The sequence below is a fragment of the Rhipicephalus sanguineus genome, chromosome 6 (genome assembly GCF_013339695.2).
Source record: "Rhipicephalus sanguineus isolate Rsan-2018 chromosome 6, BIME_Rsan_1.4, whole genome shotgun sequence".
In the NCBI taxonomy this organism is placed as follows: Eukaryota; Metazoa; Arthropoda; class Arachnida; order Ixodida; family Ixodidae; genus Rhipicephalus; species Rhipicephalus sanguineus.
This window is the reverse complement of record NC_051181.1, coordinates 88,308,408-88,332,013: the sequence shown is the minus strand read 5'-3', so window position 1 is coordinate 88,332,013 and position 23,606 is coordinate 88,308,408. Positions and strand designations below refer to the sequence as shown.

The window sequence follows — 23,606 nt, the reverse complement described above, 5'->3', positions numbered from 1 at the left end:
TAAACTCCGGTCTCTACGAGTCATACTTTTCCCTACCGTAGCTTAAGAATTACCTGTACGGAGGACGTACACAAATAAAGATCCTTCAAGAGACCAATAGGCGTGTTTCAAAATGTCTTCTGCCTGGATTAAGGCGAGTTGCCACGTCGAAACGTTGGCTTAAGCAAAGTTCATTTCCAGCCATTTCGAATGCTTACATGAGATTATGGCACGCACTAATGAGAGTTTTCTTTATCGGCTTTAGTTGACCCATAAAGCAAAGTCGAAAAACAGTTGTGATGGTTGCAAGCATTTCCTCTACTTCATTTTGGTCTGGTAAGCCAAGTTTGGTCACGTCATTTATTTTTTTATATTTGATTTATTTCCGCTAACACAGCTGCCTCACATTACTCAATGAATTGAAAATATTACGTTACCTAAATAAATCCTACTCCCTTAATTTAAAGTGAGCACTCTCTATTGCGCATGCAACTAACACATATATTGAAGAAGGCTTGTCAGTCCGTCGCCTCAAAGACCATGAAAGACATGAGGCTGTCACATTAGGTAGAAGAGTACTTGCCTGGGCCAGATGGCGTGGTAGAGTTGTCTAACGCGGCGCGTTGCGGATCGAGGGGTCACTGGTTCGGAATTTTCTGCTTGTTGCCTTCTTTATATATATATATATATATATATATATATATATATATATATATATATATATATATATATACATACACGCACATACATATACGGGACATGACAGCGACGGCGACCACAACACTGAGGGCAACAATCATCCGAAAGTGTCCTATTATTGCTGTCGCAATAACAATAAAAAGAGAACCGCTTCACTCATTTGTAAGTCCTGACTTGCCATGCATGTATTTAAAGACACACGTGAACCACCCCTTCCCATTAAACCACTCGAAAAAGATGTATGCTTCAATGATGAATAAACTTCAAACTTCAAACATTCTAAAGATGAGGAAGACGAGCGCTTTGCGCCGCTTGTTCGCTCTAGGAAAAAAAAAGAGAAAGAAAGTAACAGTTTCGGCGCAGAGGCGAAACAATGATTGCGATAGCAAGAAAGTGGAATGTCACACGAAGAACGACAAGCAGCTAGAAATTTGCAGTGCGCCGCTGAAGCACAAAGAGGACGCTCGAAGGGAACGCCCATGTATACACAGGAAAACCCTTCAATAATACAGTCGCACTTTTGAACAGTTATCAAGTGACAGGTCGCGAAGTGAACAGGACCGTGGCTGGCTTGTACAAATTTAAGGTGCATTACATTTCCTAGACTGCACACGAGATGCGCAATCTTACAAAGAAGAACAAAACAGACATATCATGTTTGAAGAGAGAGTAGATAAGCGTGTATCTTTATTTTAAAAACCATTGTTGAACGACTTTCGTTCACTATGCTGATAACCATACTGTTTGAATTTAGAAATGAAGGAATGAGGTGTGCTAACTTTTGCCTGCCGTAGTTCGTCCTAATCCTCTCACTGTAATAGGTGGTTTTTCTAAAGCGATACGTTTGTAGTTTCCGGGAGTAAGCATCCTTAAATTGATCTGCGTTCGTTTTTATTTGATCATAGATGACTGCCGCGAGCTTTTTATAAAATATGTTTTCAAATTTTAGGATTGCATGCTTATGAAAAAGTGGAGCAGAAGGCGTTCGACGGCGAACATTTTCAATGATACGTAGCATTCTTTTTTGCACTTTGTCAAGACCGATTTTATTCGTTTTTGTTGTAGAGCCCCAGATTAACACTCAGTAATGTATGCCCGAATAAACCAGAGTGTAGTAAAGCTGCTTTGTCACCCAGAGAGGTAGTAAGCACCTTATTTTTCCAATTACACCAATGGACCGGGATACCTGGGTACGAAGTCTGTCTATGTGATTGGACCAATTCAGCGCTTCGTGAAAAATGACGCCTAGGAACTTTTGAGTGAACACGCTCAATCAAAACTCCTCTAAATTGGAGCTGCGTATTACGGAAAATAGAACGGTTTCTCGGGTGAAAAATAATGTACTTTGTTTTCTTAATGTTTAATTCTAACTGATTTGTTTGCAACCATAGAGACACATTGTCAAGCCACAAGTTTGCTTGTTTTTCGAGGTTAGACATATCTTCACCGGAAAAAAATACATTAGTGTCGTCTGCGTACAATACAATGTCTGGTGTTAGAGGTACATTTACGATATCATTAATTATAGAAGAGAAACAGGAGCGGTCCAAGTATGGAGCCCTGTGGGACGCCGTAGTTTATCTTGCCCATTTGAGACTTTGAGTGCTTCATATCTGTATATTGACATCGATTAGAAAGGTAACTTCTTATTAAATTAAGAGACGAGCCTCTTATACCGAATTCATTAAGTTTTTGTAGAAGAATTTCATGCTTAATAGAATCAAACGCTTTCTTAAAATCAAGAAATATTCCTATTGTGTGTAGGTTTTGCTCAAAGTTGTGAATTATTTTATCTTTAATGGATAATAGGGCTTTTTCAGTAGACTTGTTCTTCTGAAGCCCATACTGGTGTTATAACTTTTTTGAGCAACAATAATTGGCAATTCGTATATATATGACACGTTCTACAATTTTTGAGAAAATGGGCAAAACAGAAATCGGCCTATAATTACTCATGTCATTTTCATCGCCACCTTTGTGAATGACAGATGCTTTAGCTACATTTAGTTTGTCCGGGAACGTTCTAGTGCTCAGGATAAGGTTGCAGATATGGGCAAAGGATGCGCTAATATGCTCTGAAACAGATTTTAAAGGTTCAGCTTTTATATCGTCAAAACCAACAGCAGAGCTATTATTTCAATTTTTTTCAGTAAGGCTACTTCCGATTCATCCGTGGGAGTAAAGAAATGGATTCTGGGATGCATGCTGTAGTATAGGATTTGTAAGACTGGGCGGCACCACTTGAGGTATCGGAAGCTCCTGATCTCAAAAAATGCTCATTGAACATATTGGCAAGTACAGTACCGGAACAAGATCTGCCCTCTATTTTAAGTTCAGAAATGTTCTTAGTATTTTTGCTTTGCAAAAGATCGTTGACAGTGTTCCAAATGGCTTTTTTATCACCGAGTATATTTGCGAACTTATTTTCGTAGTAACTAATTCGCGCCTTTTTAATATCGGACGTTAGCTTATTTCTGACCTGCTTGAAATCAGTTAAGTACTCTAAGCGTTTAGTTTTTATAAATTCAGTGAATAACTTATCTCTTTCTTTCATCCTTTTTAGAAGTGTAGCATGAATCCATGGTTTTCTTGCCTTCTTGGTTTTTTTATATGTAGCAATCGGAAAGGCTAGATCATAAAGCTCTGTTAATTTCGCTCTAAGTATATCGTAGGCGATCACAGGGTCAGTGTTATCGAAAATACAATTCCAGTTCGTTTCTGCAACAACTTTCCGGAAAACCTCAACGCTCTCTTGGTTAATTTTCTGATAGTGGATAGGGTTTACTGGACTTCGTTTCTTTACTGCCCAGGTAAGAAATGCGAAAATAGGCAGGTGATCGCTCACTCCAGGTGTCAGAACACCTGTGCAGATCTCATTTTTACAGTTCGTGAAGCATAAGTCCAATGCAGTTTCAGTAAATTACGTCATCCTGGTAGCTATATGAATTGTGTTTTCGTAACCAAAAGAAAGCATTCGGTCAAGGAACTTTTGTTTGTTGCTGCTTGAAGACAGCATATCTATGTTGAAATCTCCTGTAATAATTACGCGTGCGCCATTCTGTTCACAGTACTCAAGCATTTCATCTATGAAATCCAGGAAATTGGACATAGTTCCTGAAGGGGGCCTGTATATAGCACCTACTAAAAGGATTTGACACTTTATCATAACAGATTCAAAATGCGGCGATATTACAGTGTACTCTTTGACAATAATGTATTTCAAGTTCTCATGTACGTACATAAATCGATACACCACCACCCCTTTTATTTTGTCTACAGATTGACGCGCAACTGTAGTTCGTAAACGGTATGGTATTAAGGTTATCAGTACACCACGTTTCAGTGAAAGCTAAGAAGTCAAACGGGTGATTCAAGTTGTTCAAAAGGAAGTCGACAGATTCTTTTTTATTTTGAAGGCTTTGCGCATTCAGGTGAATCAGCGATAACTGTTTTTTGCGCCGTGAAGCAACTTTTTGGAAGGTCTTAGCGTTATAGTAGTTTGTTGCCATGTTTTCGAAGAAAAGTAGATCAGCTATGTTTCATTTTATCGTATTTTTTCAAGGTCTCGCTCAGTTGCAATTCTAATCACCCTCTCACTCGGGCCGCGGCGCACAAAAAGATTGCCGTTCTTGTGCCATGCAAAATTGTAATTGTTTTCAAAAGCCCTGGTTTTCACTTGCCAAAAGAGCTTATTGTATGCCGTGAGGTTATCACTGAAGAATATTGCTGACTTTGCTTTCTTCAGTTCTCCTTTTTTTTGAAAGCCATTTTTCTTTAGTTTGGCGAGATGAAAATCGCACCATCACAGTACTGGGCCTGTCTCCATTCCTTTAGTTTCTCGACGGTAGTCTGTGGGCAGCTTCAATATCAGACTCAGAAAGCTGTGGAAGCTTTAGATCAGTTGCGAGTTGGTTGAGCTTTGCCAGAAGGTTTTCATTTTCGTGATAGGTTAGGCCATTCACCTCAAGGTTTAGACGTCTGCTGTACTGGTCTAATTCGTTCAGCTCACGCTGAAATTTTTCCACTTCTTTTTCTTTATCTTGTGCTTCAAGCCTCACAACCCGCTTTCTGAGATCTGAGATGTCTGCCGATTGTTATGCCATCTGCGCAAGAACTTCATCGTACTTACTGGACATAACTTTCATCCATTCCTCAATACTATCGACAGTTATTTTTATTCCCGACAAAGCGTCGACCCTTGCTTTGATCTCCAATAGTTCAGTAAGCTTGCGATGAATTTCCGCAAGCTCTGAGGTGAACTTCTTTTCCATTGCCCCATTCTGCTCTTCTGCGCAATGGGTTCCACGTGTCGACGCTTTGCACGTTACGCATGTCCAAGATTTTTTAGCGGCCGCGGATTTCTTTTCGTAAGCATGGTCAGTAACTGCCGAACACGAGCCAATATGATAACTACATTTGCATTCAGAACATAGTAGCCATGACTCCGATTCATGAATCTTGCCTTCGCATGATGGACATATATCACTCATAATACCTAGCATACATATACTTCAATAAAGTTTCTTAACTGTAGCGACACCACGGACCCGAGCTAGGGGGGGGGGGGGGGGTTTCGACCCCCTCCCACGCCTCGCCGTGCGTGGCTTTGCTGTGTCCGGGGAAAAGGGGATCCTGGGGGTTGAGCCAATGCTGGGTGATTGGACCTTTAAGGTCCCCCAGCGGCGGCAACACACCCCTTTGGTCCCGGCTTCACGTAGACGGCACCCCCGGATTGATCCGCCCAGGGGGAATCGGTAGTCGCCTTTTCCTGCCTCTCCCCTCACATCTTCGTCTTTTCTCTTTCTTTAAATCTTTCCTGTCCTCTACTCTCTTCCACTGACTTCCGTGTTTCCTGGCGGCAAGGGTTAACCCTGTGTGGCTATCCTACCTTGGATACACCATATTCGGTTATAGTGGTGGCGTACAGCTGGCGCCTGCAGGGCCTGTGCTTACAGACCCTGCAGCGTCCCCTTGTAGGACTCCATGGTGGGTGGCTGGCGCTGCTGCCGAAAATAAACGTTTAGATATGGCTAGTTCCTTCCCCCCACTCCCTGATCGCCCTCAGAAAAGAGGGCGCACCGACGAAGTCTTCCAGTTTTTTGGTCACCAGAGAGTATCTTTCCCCCGATTCCACGTTATCCACGCTGACACACCCGGCAAACCAGTGCGAACACTTTCACCGTTCCTAGTTTCGAAGTCTTTGACGGAAATCTTTGGCCCAGGATATAAAGCATCGAGGACGGCAAGTGGTGACCTCCTCTTGGAGCTCCGCGACCAGAAACAATGTGGGAGACTGCCTAATCTAGTGAAATTTGGAGATACCAAATTAATAGTAACCCCACACCGAGCCATAAATACAACCCGTGGCGTTGTTTCAGATGATGACTTGTTAGCGCTGACGGAGGCTAAACTCCTGGAGGGTTTCAGCGAGGAGAATGTCATCAACGTGAAACGAATTAGGATAAGGCGTGATGGCAAAGAAGTCCAGACTAGGCACCTGATACTTACTTTCAGTTCAAGTGTACTGCCCGACTCCATCGAGGCTGGGTACATCAGGCTTCGAGTGAGGCCATATATACCAAACCCTCTCCGATGTTTCAAATGCCAGCGGTTCGGCCACAGTTCACAGAACTGCCGAGGCCGCCTAACTTGCGCGAAATGCAGTGCTGAAGACAACACACATGATGCCTGTGAAAACTCTCGTCACTGTGCGAACTGTAAGGGGGAGCATGCCGCCTACTCACGGTCATGCCCATGCTGGAAAAAAGAAAATTGTCATAAATAAAGTAAAACAAAACATTTCATTTAAGGAGGCGCGAAGGCAGGTGTCCTACCTACCAGAAACCAGCTTTGCCGAAGTGGCGCGTCAGGGGGCAGCGCCACGACGGCCTCCGGCGGCTGTCTGGCACACGCGTAGTGAGCCGGCGGTGACGCCACCCGCCCCCTCGGCGGTTGCAGCCAGTGCTGCTCCGCCATCCAAGAAGGACCCACCAACCTCCGGGCTGGGGGGCGCGAAGGTCTCTTTTCAGGCGAGGCCCTCAAAACAAACGCAGCGCTCGCAAGAGCGCGTATCCAGCGCCTCGCAAGGGGCAATGGACACAACACCGAGCGTGAGGGCGCAGCCAGCGCCTAAGGATCGGCGCGACTCCGTCGACCGATCCAAAAAAGAAAAATCTCGTGTTACGGCCCCTGGAAAGAGTCCGTGAGCTAATTTTCCATCCTTGAGCACACAGCACAAAACACATCTAAAATGGACACACAGATCTTACAGTGGAATGTGAGAGGACTTCTCCATAATCTTGATGATATTAGAGAACTTCTTAATAAACATACCCCAAAGGTGCTGTGTGTTCAAGAAACACATCTCAAGTCCACACAAACAAATTTTCTAAAGCAAAATGCCATCTTCCGCAAAGACCGTGACGACGCTGCCGCCTCGTCGGGCGGTGTCGCTATAATAGTTGATAAAGGTGTTGCCTGTAAGCAATTAAGCCTCCGAACTTTTCTTGAGGCAGTTGCTGTCCGAGCAGTGCTGTTCGGTAAGCTACTAACAATTACTTCTATTTACATTCCTCCGTGCTATCAACTTTCCAAGACACAATTTCAAAGCTTCATTGATGAACTTCCTCCGCCATATATAGTCGTTGGTGATCTAAACGCACATAATCCCCTATGGGGCGACTCCCGTTTGGATGCGCGAGGACGCCTAATAGAACACTTTCTGTTTTCGTCAGGCGCATGTTTACTTAACAGAAACGAACCAACGTATTATAGCACTACACACAATACATACTCTTCTATAGACCTAAGTATTGTCTCGAGTACACTAATTCCATACCTGGAATGGTCCGTTCTCAAGAACCCCTTTGGGAGTGACCACTTCCCGATTATGTTGAAGTTAACAAAAGAAGATACATGCTCGCCTGACTTTCCTCGTTGGAACACCGAGTCTGCCAACTGGGAACTGTTCCGAGAAAACACATTTTTAGACGGAGATCACATTGCTGATTTTAATATAGACGATGCTGTGGCATACCTAACGGGTTTGATTATTGACGCTGCAGTGAAATGTATTAAGCAAACTAACGGAATGACTAATAAGCGTCGCATCCCATGGTGGAACGACGATTGTCGGAAAGCGCGCAATAGTCAAAATAAAGCTTGGAGATTACTTCAAAATTACCCAACGGCTGAAAACCTCGTCAATTTCAAAGAGGTTAAGTCACAAGCCAGAAGAACGCGTCGTCTTGCAAAGAAAGAAAGTTGGAATAGGTACATCTCCGGTATAAATTCTTACACCGACGAAACGAAGGTTTGGAACAGGGTAAATAAGTTAATGGGTCGGGAGTCACATCCCCTACCCTTGATAAGTAGCCGAGGTGAGAGCCTGGAGGAGCAGGCGGACTGCCTAGGCGAACAATATGTCTCAAGTGCATCACACTATACAGAAACGTTCTTAAGATTCAAAGAACGCGAAGAGCGGCAGCCCCTTAAATGTAAACGTTCATCCAGTGAGGCTTACAACTGCCCATTTACATTAGCTGAACTTAAGGCATCTCTTGCGCGCTGCAACAACTCGGCGCCAGGTGGCGATCGCATAATGTACGAAATGATCAAGTATCTTCACCCCGAAGCACTAAAAACACTCCTAACTCTCTACAATACCATGTGGGCAGCTGGGTATATTCCATTGTTATGGAAAGAAGTGATAGTCATCCCGGTACTTAAACAAGGCAAAGACCCGTCCTTAGCCGCCAGCTACAGCCCAACAGCCTTAACAAGCTGTCTATGCAAACTATATGAGAAAATGTTAAACTGGCGCTTAATCCACTTTCTAGAAAATAACAGTATACTAGACCCCCTTCAGTGTGGTTTCAGAGAGGGGAGGTCGACAATAGACCACCTTGTTCGCATAGAGAAATACACTAGAGATGCATTTATTCAGAGGCAGTTTGTACTTTCGGTATTCCTAGACTTAGAGAAAGCGTACGATACCACATGGCGATTCGGGATTCTACGCGACCTTGCCGCCATGGGCATCCATGGGAACATGTTAAACACAATTGAAAGTTATCTGTCTAACCGAACCTTTTGCGTAAAAGTGGGAAGTGCTCTCTCTAGATCATTCATCCAAGAGGCTGGTGTTCCGCAAGGGGGCGTGCTTAGTTGCACACTCTTTCTTTTAAAAATGAACTCTCTGCAGTCAGTATTTCCAAGCGCGATGTTTTATTCCGTGTATGCTGATGATGTGCAGAGTTTCAAATCATGCAATATGTCTATCTGCGAATGACAAGTGCAGCTTGGAATGAATAAATTCTCTAAATGGGCGGATGAGAATGGCTTTAAAATAAACACCCAGAAGAGTACTTGCGTACTTTTCTCCAACAAACGAGGGGTAATGCCACTACCAAGTATTGCGATCAAGGGAGACCAACTCTCTGTGAGCAGCGAGCATAAATTCCTGGGAACCACTTTAGACTCTAAGCTCACGTTTATACCCCATATTAAATATGTAAAAATGAAATGTCTGAAAGCGATGAACGTCCTAAAGCTTCTATCACGTACAACATGGGGTAGTGATCGAAAGTGCCTCTTGAAGTTGTACAAAAGTCTTGTCTGGTCGCGCCTTGATTATGCCTCTATCATTTATCATTCCGCAACGCCAAGTGCATTAAAAATCTTAGACCCCGTTCACCATCTGGGTATCCGACTTGTAACCGGTGCTTTCAGGACAAGTCCGATCCAGAGCCTCTATGTAGAGTCGAATCAGTGGTCACTTCACCTACAGCGATCCTATAGTAGTTTCACATATTTTATAAAGGTATGCGCAAACATCAAACATCTTTCTTATTCAACTATAAACGATATGACCGCTGCCACCCTCTTCCATAATCGACCCGCAGCGAGAAAGCCGTTCTCTTTGCGTGTGAGAACCTTAAGTGAGGAAATGGATGTTCCACTGCTAGAACTTTGTCCTATGCCTGCAGCGAAACTTTTACCGCCGTGGCAGTGGCAGCTTATACATTGTGGCACCTCATTTGTCGAGATCACTAAACACGCACCAGAAGCACATATTAAAATGCATTTCCGACAACTCCAGTCCGATTATTCATGCGTAGAGTTTTACACCGACGCTTCTAAGTCGCATGCAGGGGTTGCTTATGCAGCCGTCGGACCATCCTTCTCGGAATCCGGTGTACTGCACCCGGAAACAAGTATCTTTACGGCTGAGGGTTATGCACTATTGTCGGCTGTGAAGCATATACGGAAATCAAATATACAAAAATCAATTATATTTACAGACTCGTTAAGCGTCGTAAATGCATTAGGATCATAATAATTGAGCTGTATTCCGTTCTGTGTACAGCGTATATGTCCAACCAGCATGTTACTATTTGCTGGGCACCTGGCCATAGAAGCATCGAGGGCAATGTGTTAGCTGACCAAATGGCCGCGTCAATTATACTGCGCGCTATTAACCCTACCGCTACTGTCCCTGCAACAGATCTAAAACCCTTGCTACGTAAGAAACTGCGAAGCCACTGGCAACGCTTGTGGGACACAGAAATAAATAATAAGCTTCACTTGATTAAGCCGCAGTTAGGTTACTGGCCCTCCACTACGAGAACACGGGGAACTGATGTCCTATTCTGTCGCCTCAGAATAGGGCACACATATGGTGCCCATAGCTTTCTGCTGACTGGCGATGAACCTCCTACATGTGGTAGATGAGGCGAGAGGCTGACCGTCCTCCACGTCCTCCTGGAGTGTCCGGAAGCTGAAAGAGAGAGAAAGAAATATTTTCCTTTAGCATACCGCTATCATCTTCCTCTACATCCTATTATGTTTCTCGGCGAAGAGCCGGTTTTTGTTGCAAAATCAGTCCTTGGCTTTTTAAAAGATGTAGTATTGAATGTTTTTAGCCCAACAAGTTCATAGCACATCCTCTGTCTAGAAGATGCCGCTGTGATAACAGCTTTCAATGAGCCCATGCCTCCATGCCCTTGTTTTAAGGGCTCTGCCGAGGCACTAGTGCTCCACGCCAAGTTTTTATTTGATATTCGTATCATTATTAATGATTTTTATGTCTCCATAGCACACATCATTTGTTATTGCCATAATTTTACTCTATGTATATCTTACGCACTCACAGCGACTGTTTTTAGGCCCATTTACAGCCACGTCACATCTGTTTTATCCACACTGCGTAACGCACAGTTCATTATCATCGCTCTGGCGCTCTTTGGCCACATCTGGCCCTTGCGCCAATAAACTCCACTAATCAAAGTTTCTTAACGAAGCGCACCAAGCAGCAGCAGAGAGCTTAACAGAACAAAAAATATGCCTTCTAGAGGTTTAGAATAACAGAGCTGAGCTAGTTGGTAAGTATTCATTCTAAAAAGACAGGGCGTGGAAACAAGGACACATTCTAAGCTTCATTTCTAGTACTATGAGCCCTTTTCCGTGTTCTCCTACTTATCTGAACAATCTTGCCTCTTTGGCTTCTTTATTTGCTATTTGCTTGGTCCGTGCTAGAACTTTTTCATGGTTTTCTAAGAATAGAGTTTGCCCAGTTGAAGTTCAACTTTGTTGCGGCTTTATGCAACCATCTACCGGACATGCCAGGAGGATATGTGTCATATTGACCGCGGAATCATGGCGTCAAGTGAGATTTTACCAGGAATGCCTCAAGGTCCGTTGCTAGACTTCGCGTGACGATCGCCGCCAGAAGCAGATGTACGCCGACTGGATGAGGGTAGCTAACCAGCATGCGGAATTCATTTGGAGGGTAAAACTTCGAGAACTTCAACCATGTAAGAGGAAGATTATTTCTACTGTTTCACCGCAAAATAACTTGCTAGTCCTTGGAACAGCTGCATTAGATGATAAGCACTGCAAAACCCTAGCCTTAGGTCCTAAATACTGTTTTAAGCCGAACATGAAACCAATAGAAGTTTTAAGTTTGCCGCGTACAATCACTAGACTTGTTCCTGAAGAAGAGCGTTCCCACTGCATTTCAGACTGCGTTGCTAGCATCAAGGGTTGTAATATGCATCTCGAGTGTTCTGATCCTCTCCGGCTTTTGGTTAATTACTGTGTCGAAAAGAAACTCAGGCCAGTAATTTCAGATAACGAAGGGTATTCTGTAATTACGCCGGACAGTTTGTTCTCAGTAAAAGCATTAACAACGATAGAAAAGAATTTTAGGACGGTAAAACTTAAGCCATCGGTAGTCAGGCAACGTGCTGTCGACCTTTTGTTAAGACATAACCTTGAGAGAATAGCTTGTAATGTCAAGAAGGCTAAATCACTTACTTTAGAAATGTTTTTTTCAGCCAAAACACATAAGAACGAGATCCCATTTCGAGCAATCGTTTCAGTGCAAGGCACCTGGCAAGTCGCTGTATCTAGTTATTTGCAGAACTGCTTAATCTCTTTGAGTTTTTCAGACCCTTTTCGTATGCGTAATTCTCAGGCGCTAGTTCAGTTCCTCTCAGAGGAGAACCCCGGCTGTTGTAAAGCTTTTAGTATGGATATTGAAGACCTGTATTATTCTTTGCCGCAGGAGGAGTTGTTAAATTGTGTTAACGAATGTATTAACGAACAAGCGCACCGGACGGTTTTCACCAATAAATGTGGTGTTTCTACCGGGGCATTTCTAGAAATCCTTTCCATGTATTTAAAGTCGACGCTTGTAGGTTGGAAGGAAGGCGTTTATGTGCAGAAATCAGGGATATGTATTGGTTCTAAGGTTGCTCCGGTTCTTAGTGATTTATACCTTAGCAAGATTGACAATCTTTTGGAAGGCGCCTTAGGTAATTCGGTTATTAAGGTTTTTCGTTATATGGACGATTACTTGATCTTTTGTAGTGGTGAGGACTTTGAAAAGGTGGTAACTTCCGGGAGCGAAAAATTTGAAATAAATGGAGGTGGGCTGAGCTTTACTAAAGAGGTGCCTCAGAATAATGGAAAACAATTTCTAGACATTTCCTTAACGTTCCAGAAGAACCACGTGCGCTGGCAGTATTCTCCTAGATCTTCGAAACCGCTGTTAAATTTTACGTCGAAGCACTCGAAGGTTGTAAAAAACGGTATCGCCATGTCTTGTCTTAAATCAGCCCTCACCAAGTCGTGTGAGCACAAAACGAGTGATAGCTTTAACGCACAGGTTACACGTCTTTTAGATGTAGGGTATCCTCGTGATGCAGTGGCCAGGGCGCTTGCGGCCTGAATGTCGAACGAGACGGAATGTACAACGAGACTGAATGTCCAATAGTGGACATTCAGTCTCGTTGGACATTTCGTCTCGTTGGACATTCCGTCTCGGTTGGACATTGCGTCTCGTTCGACATACAGTCTCGTTGGACATTCAGTCTCGGTTGGACATTCCGTCTCGTTGGACATTCCGTCCCGGTCACAAATTTCGCTTTTCCGTTCTCGGTCCACACATCCCAATATTTGCTGTGAAAATTTTCCGAATGTGCCCTAACATTTGCGACGTGCGTGAAAATTCGTTTCGTCGTGATAGGACGTGGCGCTGAGACTGCGTATTACGCACGGCGCGTAATACTGCTCGATACCCAGTCTTGTACAAATGGCAGGGATGTGTATATATATATATATATATATATATATATATATATATATATATATATATATAGAGAGAGAGAGAGAGAGAGAGAGGAGAGAAAGCGCAAAGACACGAGGGAATAAAATAAGGACACAAGACGAAAAAAAAGAAGTATTTCAAAATAAGAAAAAAAAATATTTAAGAACTCCCTTTTGCACTCGTTTGCTCGTGTTCATATAAGTTGACGCCTTTTCAACAAATCGAGTTGAAAGCTTGCGCTTTTCATGCCTTTGTTATGTGCGTCCTCCCTAAAAATATGTACCTGTAACTTTAGCACAGTTTAACAATTATGCAAAACCAAATAGCCCGGTACCTCACCTTGTTAAGTAATCGATTAGCTTTCAGTTTTTTCTCCGTAATCCGTTAGTTTTTTTTTTTAAGTAATTGTAATCGCTGACGCTCTTTCACTGTAAGTCTGTTCCCGACCCAGTTTTTTTTTTCACTTGAGCTTCACAACACTAATATCGACGTCATTGGAAGAGTAATAGAAAAGCTCGTGATGAGGCCGGTTCTGAAAAGTCCTCAAATGATTTTAAACATCATAAAAACGATTTTATTGTCGCCAACGATTACCTGTATGCTATGTGTTGTAATGAAAAATATTCACGCGAAGCACTTTGCAAAACGCGAGCAAGATTGGCTACTTCGGCAATAAGCTCAGAAAAAATGAGCAGTTCGCAGCGGATGGCCTGATGCCCTCTTGACCGGCCCGGTGCAGCGGAGCTGTAGGTCACCGCTCATTGCACGTCACTCTAATGTGGTGTTACATCACTAAAACTTTCGTTACGCTTCCTACACAGTGACGTCGGGGTCAGTCGCGCTGGCGATGGGTCTCGATCGCGAGAATGAGCATTTATAGAGACTTTGGAAGTGAATTAAAATATATTCTAAACGTTTGCTGCGTGCAATACTTCGTGCTGAGCGTCCTTGCTTACAGGGAAAGCCTACAGCAGGCTTTTTATAGCCTCAAAATTTGGTGACACCACCTCTTTAATGGCATGGTCTTTCCTAGACCGGCCTGCAGTTCTCTTGTAGCCGAAATGCCATGACATGTTTCCCTCAAGGTAGTCAAAACTAAAACTAATGTCCCACACTCAACATGCTTCATATACATTTCGGGGTTCTGGCGCGTAAAACCCAAGAATTTAATTTTAAAGGAAAATTTCCTCCCTAGCTTCTTCGATCCGCATTCTTTAAGAGGAAAGAAGAATTGTTCTAGGGGCTCATAGAAAGCCAACAATCAAGCCAAAAAAAGCATAGGTAGTACGTTATTTGTTGATGTTTTTAAATGTAGTGTAACGAATATGACCTAAATTGAAAGGACTTAAATGGCACGAAAAAGCACACTTTCTTTCGATGGGATTCGAACCCACAACTTTCGCATAACGCGTCTGATTCTCTAGCAATTAAGCTACGATGGAGGGCGCTCCCTCGTCCACTTTGTTGGGTATTTACGTGAGCTTGATCCCTGGGAGTGTTAGCAAGCGCAAATCGTCGCCGTAATTATAAGGTTGCGGGTTCGGATCCCACCGATGGAAAGGGTGTTTTTTCGTCTACTTGGATTCCTTTGAATATGGGTTATAATTATTACATCGCAGTTAAAAAAAGCAACAAATGAAGTCCCCAATGTTTCATTGGGCTTAATTGGCTGTTGGTTTTCTAACAAATAACTGAGTCTCTCAAACTATTCTTCTTTCGCACTTTCATAGCAAGGGCTTCGTCCTGCCTCGTAACGCTTTCTGGCAAAAATAGTGTTTCACACTCGCCGCTTTAGCTACGAGTGGCGCTGGTAACACTCTCAGGGATTAAACGCAGATAGATACTGCACAGAGTGGACGAGGGATCGCCCTCTCTCGTAATCTTTTAAGGGGCTGTGATGTCCGTTTGATAACAAAGATAAACAGGAACAGCAAAGTATGCAAACAAACAAAATAAAGCAATAAAGTAACATATTCAACATAAATATAAAACTAAAAATACAAAATAGAAATAAAACTAACAAAACTTGAAATTATGATAAATGCAGTAAAGCGAGTACGGAAACAAAAATACGACGCCCGACGCCACAGACAGTCAATATTTGCAAAACACACAAAAAAATGCGATCTTCCGTTAGGCTATCTTAACCCAATGAATCAGTTGTCTGAGAAATTTCAAACGAGGGCACGTTTATCTCTTCTAAATTGGACATTCCGTCTCTTTGGACATTCAGTCTCGTTGGACATTCCGTCTCGGTTGTACATTCCATCTCGCTGGACATTCTGTCTTGTTGGACATTCCGTCTCGGTTGGACGTTCAGTCTCGTTGGACATTCAGTCTCGATGGACATTCAGTCTCGGTTGGACATTCCGTCTCGTTGGACATTCACTCTCGCCGGTCACGTGACCCATTGGACATTCAGTCTCGTTGTACATTCCGTCTCGTTGGACATTCAGGCTCTGAATCTTGTCGCTGAACGCTTAAAGAAGTCTATTGTGTTAAGTCCGAGCATAGTTGCAAAGAACGATAGGAAGAAACGTGTCGTAGGTATACCGTACATTCAATGCGTGTCTCACAGGCTAAAGAAAGTAGGATGTAGATACGGCGTTAATGTTGTTTTCACGGCTCCCAATAAGCTAGGTAAGATTTGTGCCGCTGTGCAGAAGAAGAATGAGCTAGTAAAAGACAAGAAGCGGACCGATATTTGTTTCGTAAAACACACCAACAAATTCACTGATTGCCGTACGAGTGTGGTGCATAAGGTCCCTTTCAGCTGCGGTCGCTTCTACGTAGGACAAACGGGCCGATGCATTAACCAGAGATTGTTGGAACATAAGAGATCGCTAACAGGAGGATCACCTTCTAATCTATCTTTACATTGTCGAGATTGCAAGTGCACGCCAAAATTCGATCAATGCGCATTGTTGTACCGTTATAGAAATGAAGAAACGCGCCTGATGATTGAAGCAAGGCATATCGAGAATAGTGGTAGCGCATGCGTGAGCCAACCGTCGATTAACTTGCATAAAGATGAAATCAAATGCCTTAACAGTTATCTTCAACGTAGACCGCCACGCGTGCCGGATTGATAGGTTCGCCTGTTGCATGGGCATGCGCAGATAAGTTTTCGTGCCTTCTTTCCTTTTCAACCGTTGTGCGTCTCTTCAGTTGTTAGTCGACGTTTGTGGTGTCCTGACTTCTTTCTTGTGTCCTTGTTTGCAGGCCCTGTCTTTTTAGAATGCCTTCTAGAGGCTTGGAGAACAGACCAACCTGTAACGTCGGAAAAACGTATTTAGGAGTCGTTCATCCGTCTGCCTCGCTGCCGCTGCTGAGTGCGTGTGCGGCAGTCCAAGGGGGGCGATGTCTTTTTGTAGGCTGTCACGATGGGTGTACCACACGTGATGATCCACGTGGCCTCCGGTTGATCTAATCGCTCCCTTGTCCGTTCCAAGTTCCAACGTTCGTGGAAAGCGCCGGTATAAGGCCACAGTTCCTGCAACGTCGGAAAAACGTATTTAGCAGTCGTTCATCCGTCTGCCTCGCTGCTGCTGCTGAGTGCGTGTGCGGCAGTCCAAGGGGGGCGATGTCTTTTTGTAGGCTGTCACGATGGGTGTACCACACGTGATGATCCACGTGGCCTCCGGTTGATCTAATCGCTCCCTTGTCCGTTCCAAGTTCCAACGTTCGTGGAAAGCACCGGTTGAAGGCCACAGTTCCTGCAACGTCGGAAAAACGTATTTAGCAGTCGTTCATCCGTCTACCTCGCTGCTGCTGCTGAGTGCGTGTGCCATTATGTGCATTGTTCTGATTGTTCTGTGTTCTAAGAATAAACTCTCACAAAAGACTGGAACGAATGAGAGCTCTCCGTCATCGTATTTCCATCTATTTACCAAAATGCATTCAGCAATCATATCTTTCGCCAAATATGTTATGTGTATTTTTTTCGAAAGTCTGCCCTTAGGCATAATATTTATTCAGAAACACACATATAAATTTGCTTCGTGTATGAAGTCCAGTAACGAGCGGTGGTGAGGTCCACTAATCCAGCGGTCAAGGTCGGGTGTTGGCCAGGCCTGAGGCCTGTTGCACGTAGGTGACGACGACGGCTTAATTGTAGACCCGTGCATGTTCACAATAAGTGTGTGACAGTTACATCGCTGATTGGGGCGTCGCAAAATGGGCACGATATACCATACGGGCCGCGGTACTTTTGCGCCCAAAGGGTAGTCACGGAAGGGGTAAGCGCGACCCCAACACGAAGCCTCCGCAACGTAACCTCCTCTCGGCGGGTTAAACCACCAGGCAGGTCTGACCCACACGGAGGCATAAGAGCTCGTGTGGTACGTCGGAGGCTTTCTTTTTCCCGTAGCATCTGTCCTTGAGCGTTCTCAGGAAAATGCTGTAGTGGGCGTGGCGTGACTTGTGGGTGGGTTGCCAAATCAGCTTTGACAAGGTCCGGCAAAGCGGCCCGAGGCACCCACTGAACACGTATTCGCACAGATGCGGAGGCAGCAAGATGGTTAATACTATCCGATAGTGACGTAGACCGATACACTCGTCGTATATCGTGGATAGCTCGCGTCAAGTCCGTACGAATGATGAGCTGAGAGCATCTGTCAGGTATAAGAAAAGGTATCAATGCTGCCAATCCGTCACGTATGGCAGCCAGCTCAGCAAGGTGAGCCGGTGGTGCGGGATCCGCAAAATACGAGCATGTCTGGCAAGCCTCTGGTATTGATGGGCATACAAGAGTGGTGTGAATGGTGTTGCCACTCACACTGGCATCAGTATAGGCGACGAGAGTGACGGTATCTTGGTGATCGGCACGAAGCAAACGGGAAACTTGGGCGTTCGCCTGGCGTGGAACCGGGCTGTAAAGGCGACCAAGAGGTTTGTTTTCAGTGAGTTGCATTTTGTTCCACGGGGCAATAGTGCTCGTCTCTGAAGGGGAATGGGGAGCTTCTTGGCCCATGTACCGCGCCAATGCAGCAACCGAACAGAACATTGATGGCTTGAGGTTGCGCGCACAGCGACGCTGGTGCACAAACTCCAAGGATTCTGCAATGCGTGCTCCCTTTGAAGCTGTTATCCCTTTGTGATCGCCTGTAGTGCAAACCTCTCGGAGCTTATGCAGTGCTTTTGCTTGTTAGCTGCAGAATGCCGTGTCATGTGAATTATAATGGTTTTATTCATACCGAGTTCCTCTCTTCGCAACAGTTACACCTTTGACCTCACAAGTGACGAGACGATTTGGTCCTGTTCCTTGGGAACCTCGGCTATGGCAATCTACAGGGTGTGTCTGGACCAAGTCGTCGCTCAAAGACTTCTAGCATCTCGCACACTCAAAAATGCCCAAAGGTTCGTTACGACGGCTTTACTTTACGGGGAATGCAAGTATTGGTATTATCGTATTTTGATTACGATAGAGCATAGGAGTATATACGTTTTCACTAGCGCATAATTTTCTTCACTATTAGGCGAACGCAAGCGGGATCGAGACGTTAGTCACCGTAGTGAGACGGTGAAGTGCAAGATTTAGCTGCATACCAATATCGCAGTTACTGTGTAGACATAATCAGCATGTGCTAAACATCTGGCACAGGTACGTTCAATATGGAGTGTAAAAAAGAGACGATTGTTTCTCTTTAATTTAGCACATTTGTCTGAGCCTTTGTCCTTGGTAAGATATTATGAGATGCTCAGTTTGCAAATTCGTTATACAGTAGAACCCCCCTGTTACGATCCCGGGTGCGGAGTTTCGCTGGCTCTTACGTTGTTTGCGGCTGGCTCCGGCTTAGCTCATTTGGACTCCATGCACTGGGAACCCCGCTGTCCCGTCGCAACTTTGGGACCTTTCCCGCATTGTACGTTGCGATTAGGCCCTCCGAGACGGCCCAGGCGGCCATGTTGACTCTGTACGTGGCTTGGCGTGGTCCGCTTGAGGGCTTGACGATCGAATTGACCGCCAGAATCTGTTAGAGCGACATCTATGGTGCATTTTTAAGTCTCGCCACCAGAAACACCACCTCAGATATCTGTATTTTTCATCTGAACGTGGCGTCGATGCCGTGTTTGTGTGCTAATCATCGGTTTTGATGCGTTGAACAAATGTACGGACTTCGAGATCAGCTTTTGTTGCCCGGAGTTGTCCTGTTTGCGGAGCCAGCCGCTTCATCGGCCGTGGAGTAACAGCGCTGAAGTTGTTGCGGAGATTTGCGCGCAGTGACAACGCCGAACGCCGCATGGCAATGCAGCTGCTTGAAAGACGCCTTGTAATGATTGGGAGCGAGAAAATGAACCAGGTGCCGCTGTACAATTTCCTCAAACCACAGGTTTGAAATAAAAATATCTCCTTCTAATCACTACTCTCATTTCCAATTTTTTTTCCCCGTTCTCGGCGCTGACGTTTCTGGCTCTTATGTTTTATTTTTACGGTCCTCTGAAATACGTATGAGCGGAGTTCTACAATATGTATCATTTACGCGTAGTTCTATCACAGCTTATTCTACAACACAGTTCTTCGGATAAAATCATTTGTACGAGAGAGAAAGCCCGTTTCTAATGACGCAGACTTCTAGCACTATGGTTGAAACGTATTTTCTGATAAAAGCAAATAAATTGAAAACTCACGCCTTGTGCCGGATTTCATAACGCATGAGCTAGTCATTTGGCATTGAAGTCGGAATGTCCTCACATTGGCAATGTTTCACTAAGGGCACATTGTAACATTGTCTCTAGCAACGCTTTTGGTGGCGCCATTGTTTAATAATGTCCAGACACTACGTTCTTGTTACCGCCTATCTCGTTCGAGTGACATTCTCAGCGATTTTATTTGTATTGCATTGTTTGAGCAGAGCAGAAGTTAGTGATTCATTGGTGTAGTTACTTCAGCTTCGGCTCTCTTGTTGCAGAACCGCCCTGACAGGTGCACTCCTTTTGGTGTTGCTTTATTTCGTCGCTCTGTTCCTTGGAGTAGCACTGACCCTCTGGTTTCGTGGATGCGACCCTACACTACTGGGGAGATATCCAGCATTGACCAAGTAAGGATATGCGTTTTGCCTCGCTAAAATGTCACTGCTCACAATCCGTTCTGTCGTAAACCATAAATATAGGGCCGAACGAGAGGATCACATTACAATCATAAATAAAGTACGTACGTTGCTATCGACACACATTTCTAACGGCAGCGTTTGGAATGTTAGGTCAGTAATTTGACCCACGCATGACAGAAGCTTTTCAAAGCTTGGAAATATTTAAGTTTTAGATTGTACCAGCAGAGGAATTCAATAGAATCTGCACCATCGATATCTATCGTGAACGACTTTGTATATAGCTCAAACTTGCAAGTTACGTGAGTACATAAAATAAACAGCTCTTTCGCGAAGCTGAAAGCGCCTAATTGGCGTATATTAGTGTACTGGGTATGATAATGCAGTATGGATAATTTTGACTCACACATCTCTTCATTTCATATTTGAAGAAAAAACAAACAGTTTCATTCAAACAAACAGTGACAGTCGAAAGCTGGGCCACTCACGCCTTTAGCATTCCAAAGGACTGTCTGTTTTAAAACTACTGCTTTAGAAGGCTCTTAAGGGCTTGATACTTTAATATGCCATCTACAATACCAACCCTTCGACATTCTAACCTTATTACCTCACCTCAACTAGTGCAAAGGATCTATGCCAATTTTCTTTCTAACTATAGTACAACCTAACTACGAGTAACCTCTTCGAACCTAGCAGTTATATAAATGACGAAATGCCACAACGTTGTCTGTCTCTCGCCAATTCATCAAATTTTATACCACTCAACACTTCACGACGGCTTCATACGCCTCAGTACATTTCTAACCACGTAGATATTCGTAATGGAGTAGGAATCGAGTCATGTCGCAGTAAGTCTTTCTTGAGCGGTCTGTCATTCTAAGTACTGGCATCTCAGGAATGGAACCATATTTGCTAAACTGTTGCAATTACCAACGACAACAGATTTTATGGGAAATATTTGGCAATATTCGGGCGCGACGAACACGGCTGAAGCACAGATAAATCGAGCCGGCCCATCTCCGTCGCTCGGCGGACACATGTGGTATTATTCCCAAGCGTGTCAGACCTGCAGTCGAATGCTATTCAAGCAGAGAGGAAACGCCCTGTCTGTCTTGAACGAGCGTGAAGAGACGTGGACGGGGAGGCGGGGGGGGTCGCTCGAGCAGCAACTGTGAACATTGATTCTAAGGTCTCGGTCGCTATCGCTGACGCGCATGCTCCCTCGGCAGGCATCAGTGGACGGCTCGTATACTCTTCAACGTGCTGCGTTCTCTACGCGAAGACATTGTGCGAAAAGCGCAGCTTCCTGGAGCGGCCGTATTCTCTTATACCATCGTTTTGAAGAGTTACGCGAAATCGAATCAAGGGTGAAAGGCGACGGCGTGAACCTAAGAGGAAGCGTTAAAGAACTTCATATATTGAAGGGGACGCGATGATTGCCAGAGCCAGGCGCATGGTAGGTCTGTGCACGATGTGCGCTCGCACTTGTTGACAAACATAGACAAGGCGGCGGCGTGCTTCCACCATCCCCGGCGCCCAGCCTTGCATGTGCACCTTGCTCTCACAACGTGCAATTGGTTCTACAGACAACTGGGAAAATGTGCAGAAATAATCGAACACCCGAAGTAACGAGCGAGCGCAAAAAATCGAGGTGATCGGAACGAATGAACTTTTCCCTTGCTTAGGCCGAGCACCAACTACCAAGAGAACGGATGCAAAAGTCAAGAGAGAGAGGTTTATTTACAGAAAGGGAGAGAGGTCGGCCTGAGCGATAGTACGCTCTAGCCTGCTACTCTACACCGGGGGAGGGGAAAGGGTAGAAAAAAGAGTGATGGATGACAATGGTAAGTTAGGGATGTGAGTACGTACAGTCCCGTGAAGGTTGCCTAGTGCAATAGCCGCTCATCCAGTCCAGTGGCTTGTAGGAAAGCTGCAGCCGCTCTTATGACCACGGTTGTACTGTTGGCGTCAGGCCAAGGAACCAACACAACCTCATCACCCAATGGCCTATTATGCAATCCTTCATTAGAGGAAATCAATATCAGTCGTTCACGAGCGTATGCTGGGCAGGTACAAAATATGTGCTGAAGTGTCAAGGGAAGCTCTCCGCATAGCAGGCGAGGAGGTGGTCAAGGCTTGGCGTTGGGTGTTGATTCTTCTACGCGATGAACACTGCTGCTTCGCTTGCGTCGGAGTCGTGAACGATGTCTATGGCGCCGCACAGCCCTTGCCCGGCCAGAAAGGATGGTACACAAGATTCACCACCTTCACAGTCTACGCAAGCGCAAGGCAAGCAGTCATTGGCTCTGAATACGTCAGAGCTTCAGTGGCCTTCGCTACCATCACGAGCCGCGTGTACGCCATTATGGTATGGTGCTACTGCACCCAATGAAGACAATGAAAAGATGGATAATGCAGACCTCAAGTCTATATTAAAAATTTTGGTGGGTTCAATGCGCAAGATTCTTGGCGGCCTAAGCACACCCGCTGCTAAGGCTGCTGTCCAGCTACTCGAAGTTTTGGAGCCACTTCTAGTGGTTCTTCAATAAGCGAACATGGCACTGATGTTCGAAGAACGCATGCGGCAGTCGCTTGTTATGCAATGGAATGCTCGAGGTCTACGTGGCCGTTTGTCGGATTTCAAACAATGGGTTTTTAAATACCGATTTCCAGTTATTGTTGTCTCCGAGCCAAACATGGATTCGACTTTCCGCATCTCTGGGTATTTCCAAATGTGGTCTCGCAGTGATCAACGTACCAAAGTACTCATTTGTATACTACGCGGTCTGACGTACTTAAGACACGACATCATGCCGCACACTAGCAACGATTACGTGAGTCTGACTATAACACATAAAAGGCGGACGTTCTCAGTAATAGGAGGATACATCCACCCAAGTGCGAAGATCGACTGCTCCAAGCTGAAGACCGTGCTGCAAGCCGCACAAAGCCCACACATTGTGATTGGTGACTTCAATGCACATCATCCCCTCTGGGGTAGCACTGCGATGAATTGCCGTGGAAGAGACTTGGCGAACTTTATGTGCACTTATGGTCTAAGCGTACTCAACGACGGGTCACCTACATTTATTCGCGGTACTTCTTAGAGCAGCTGCCTCGACCTTACCTTTGTATCCAGGAGCCTTCTGTCTTCCGCATGTTGGTGCACGGATTTGGAGACTCGTGGTAGCGATCAACTCCCAACCTATGTTCAGTTTAAGTGGTTTGGCCGCTCAGCTTCACGCTACATCCGTCAAACAGACTGGACC

General features: G+C 44.8%; 1 protein-coding gene across 2 annotated transcripts in view; it reads left to right on the top strand.

Annotated features, from left to right (window-relative positions):
- The window catches only part of LOC119395984 (sodium-dependent multivitamin transporter), a 93,820-nt gene that overhangs the window by 48,003 nt on the left and 22,211 nt on the right, over positions 1-23,606 (top strand). For both annotated transcript variants that reach the window (XM_049416850.1, XM_049416851.1), the window contains exons 6-7: positions 18,506-18,646; positions 20,200-20,328. In XM_049416850.1, the coding sequence (XP_049272807.1) occupies positions 18,506-18,646; positions 20,200-20,328 (270 nt within the window). The remainder of the gene's footprint in view (positions 1-18,505; positions 18,647-20,199; positions 20,329-23,606) is intronic.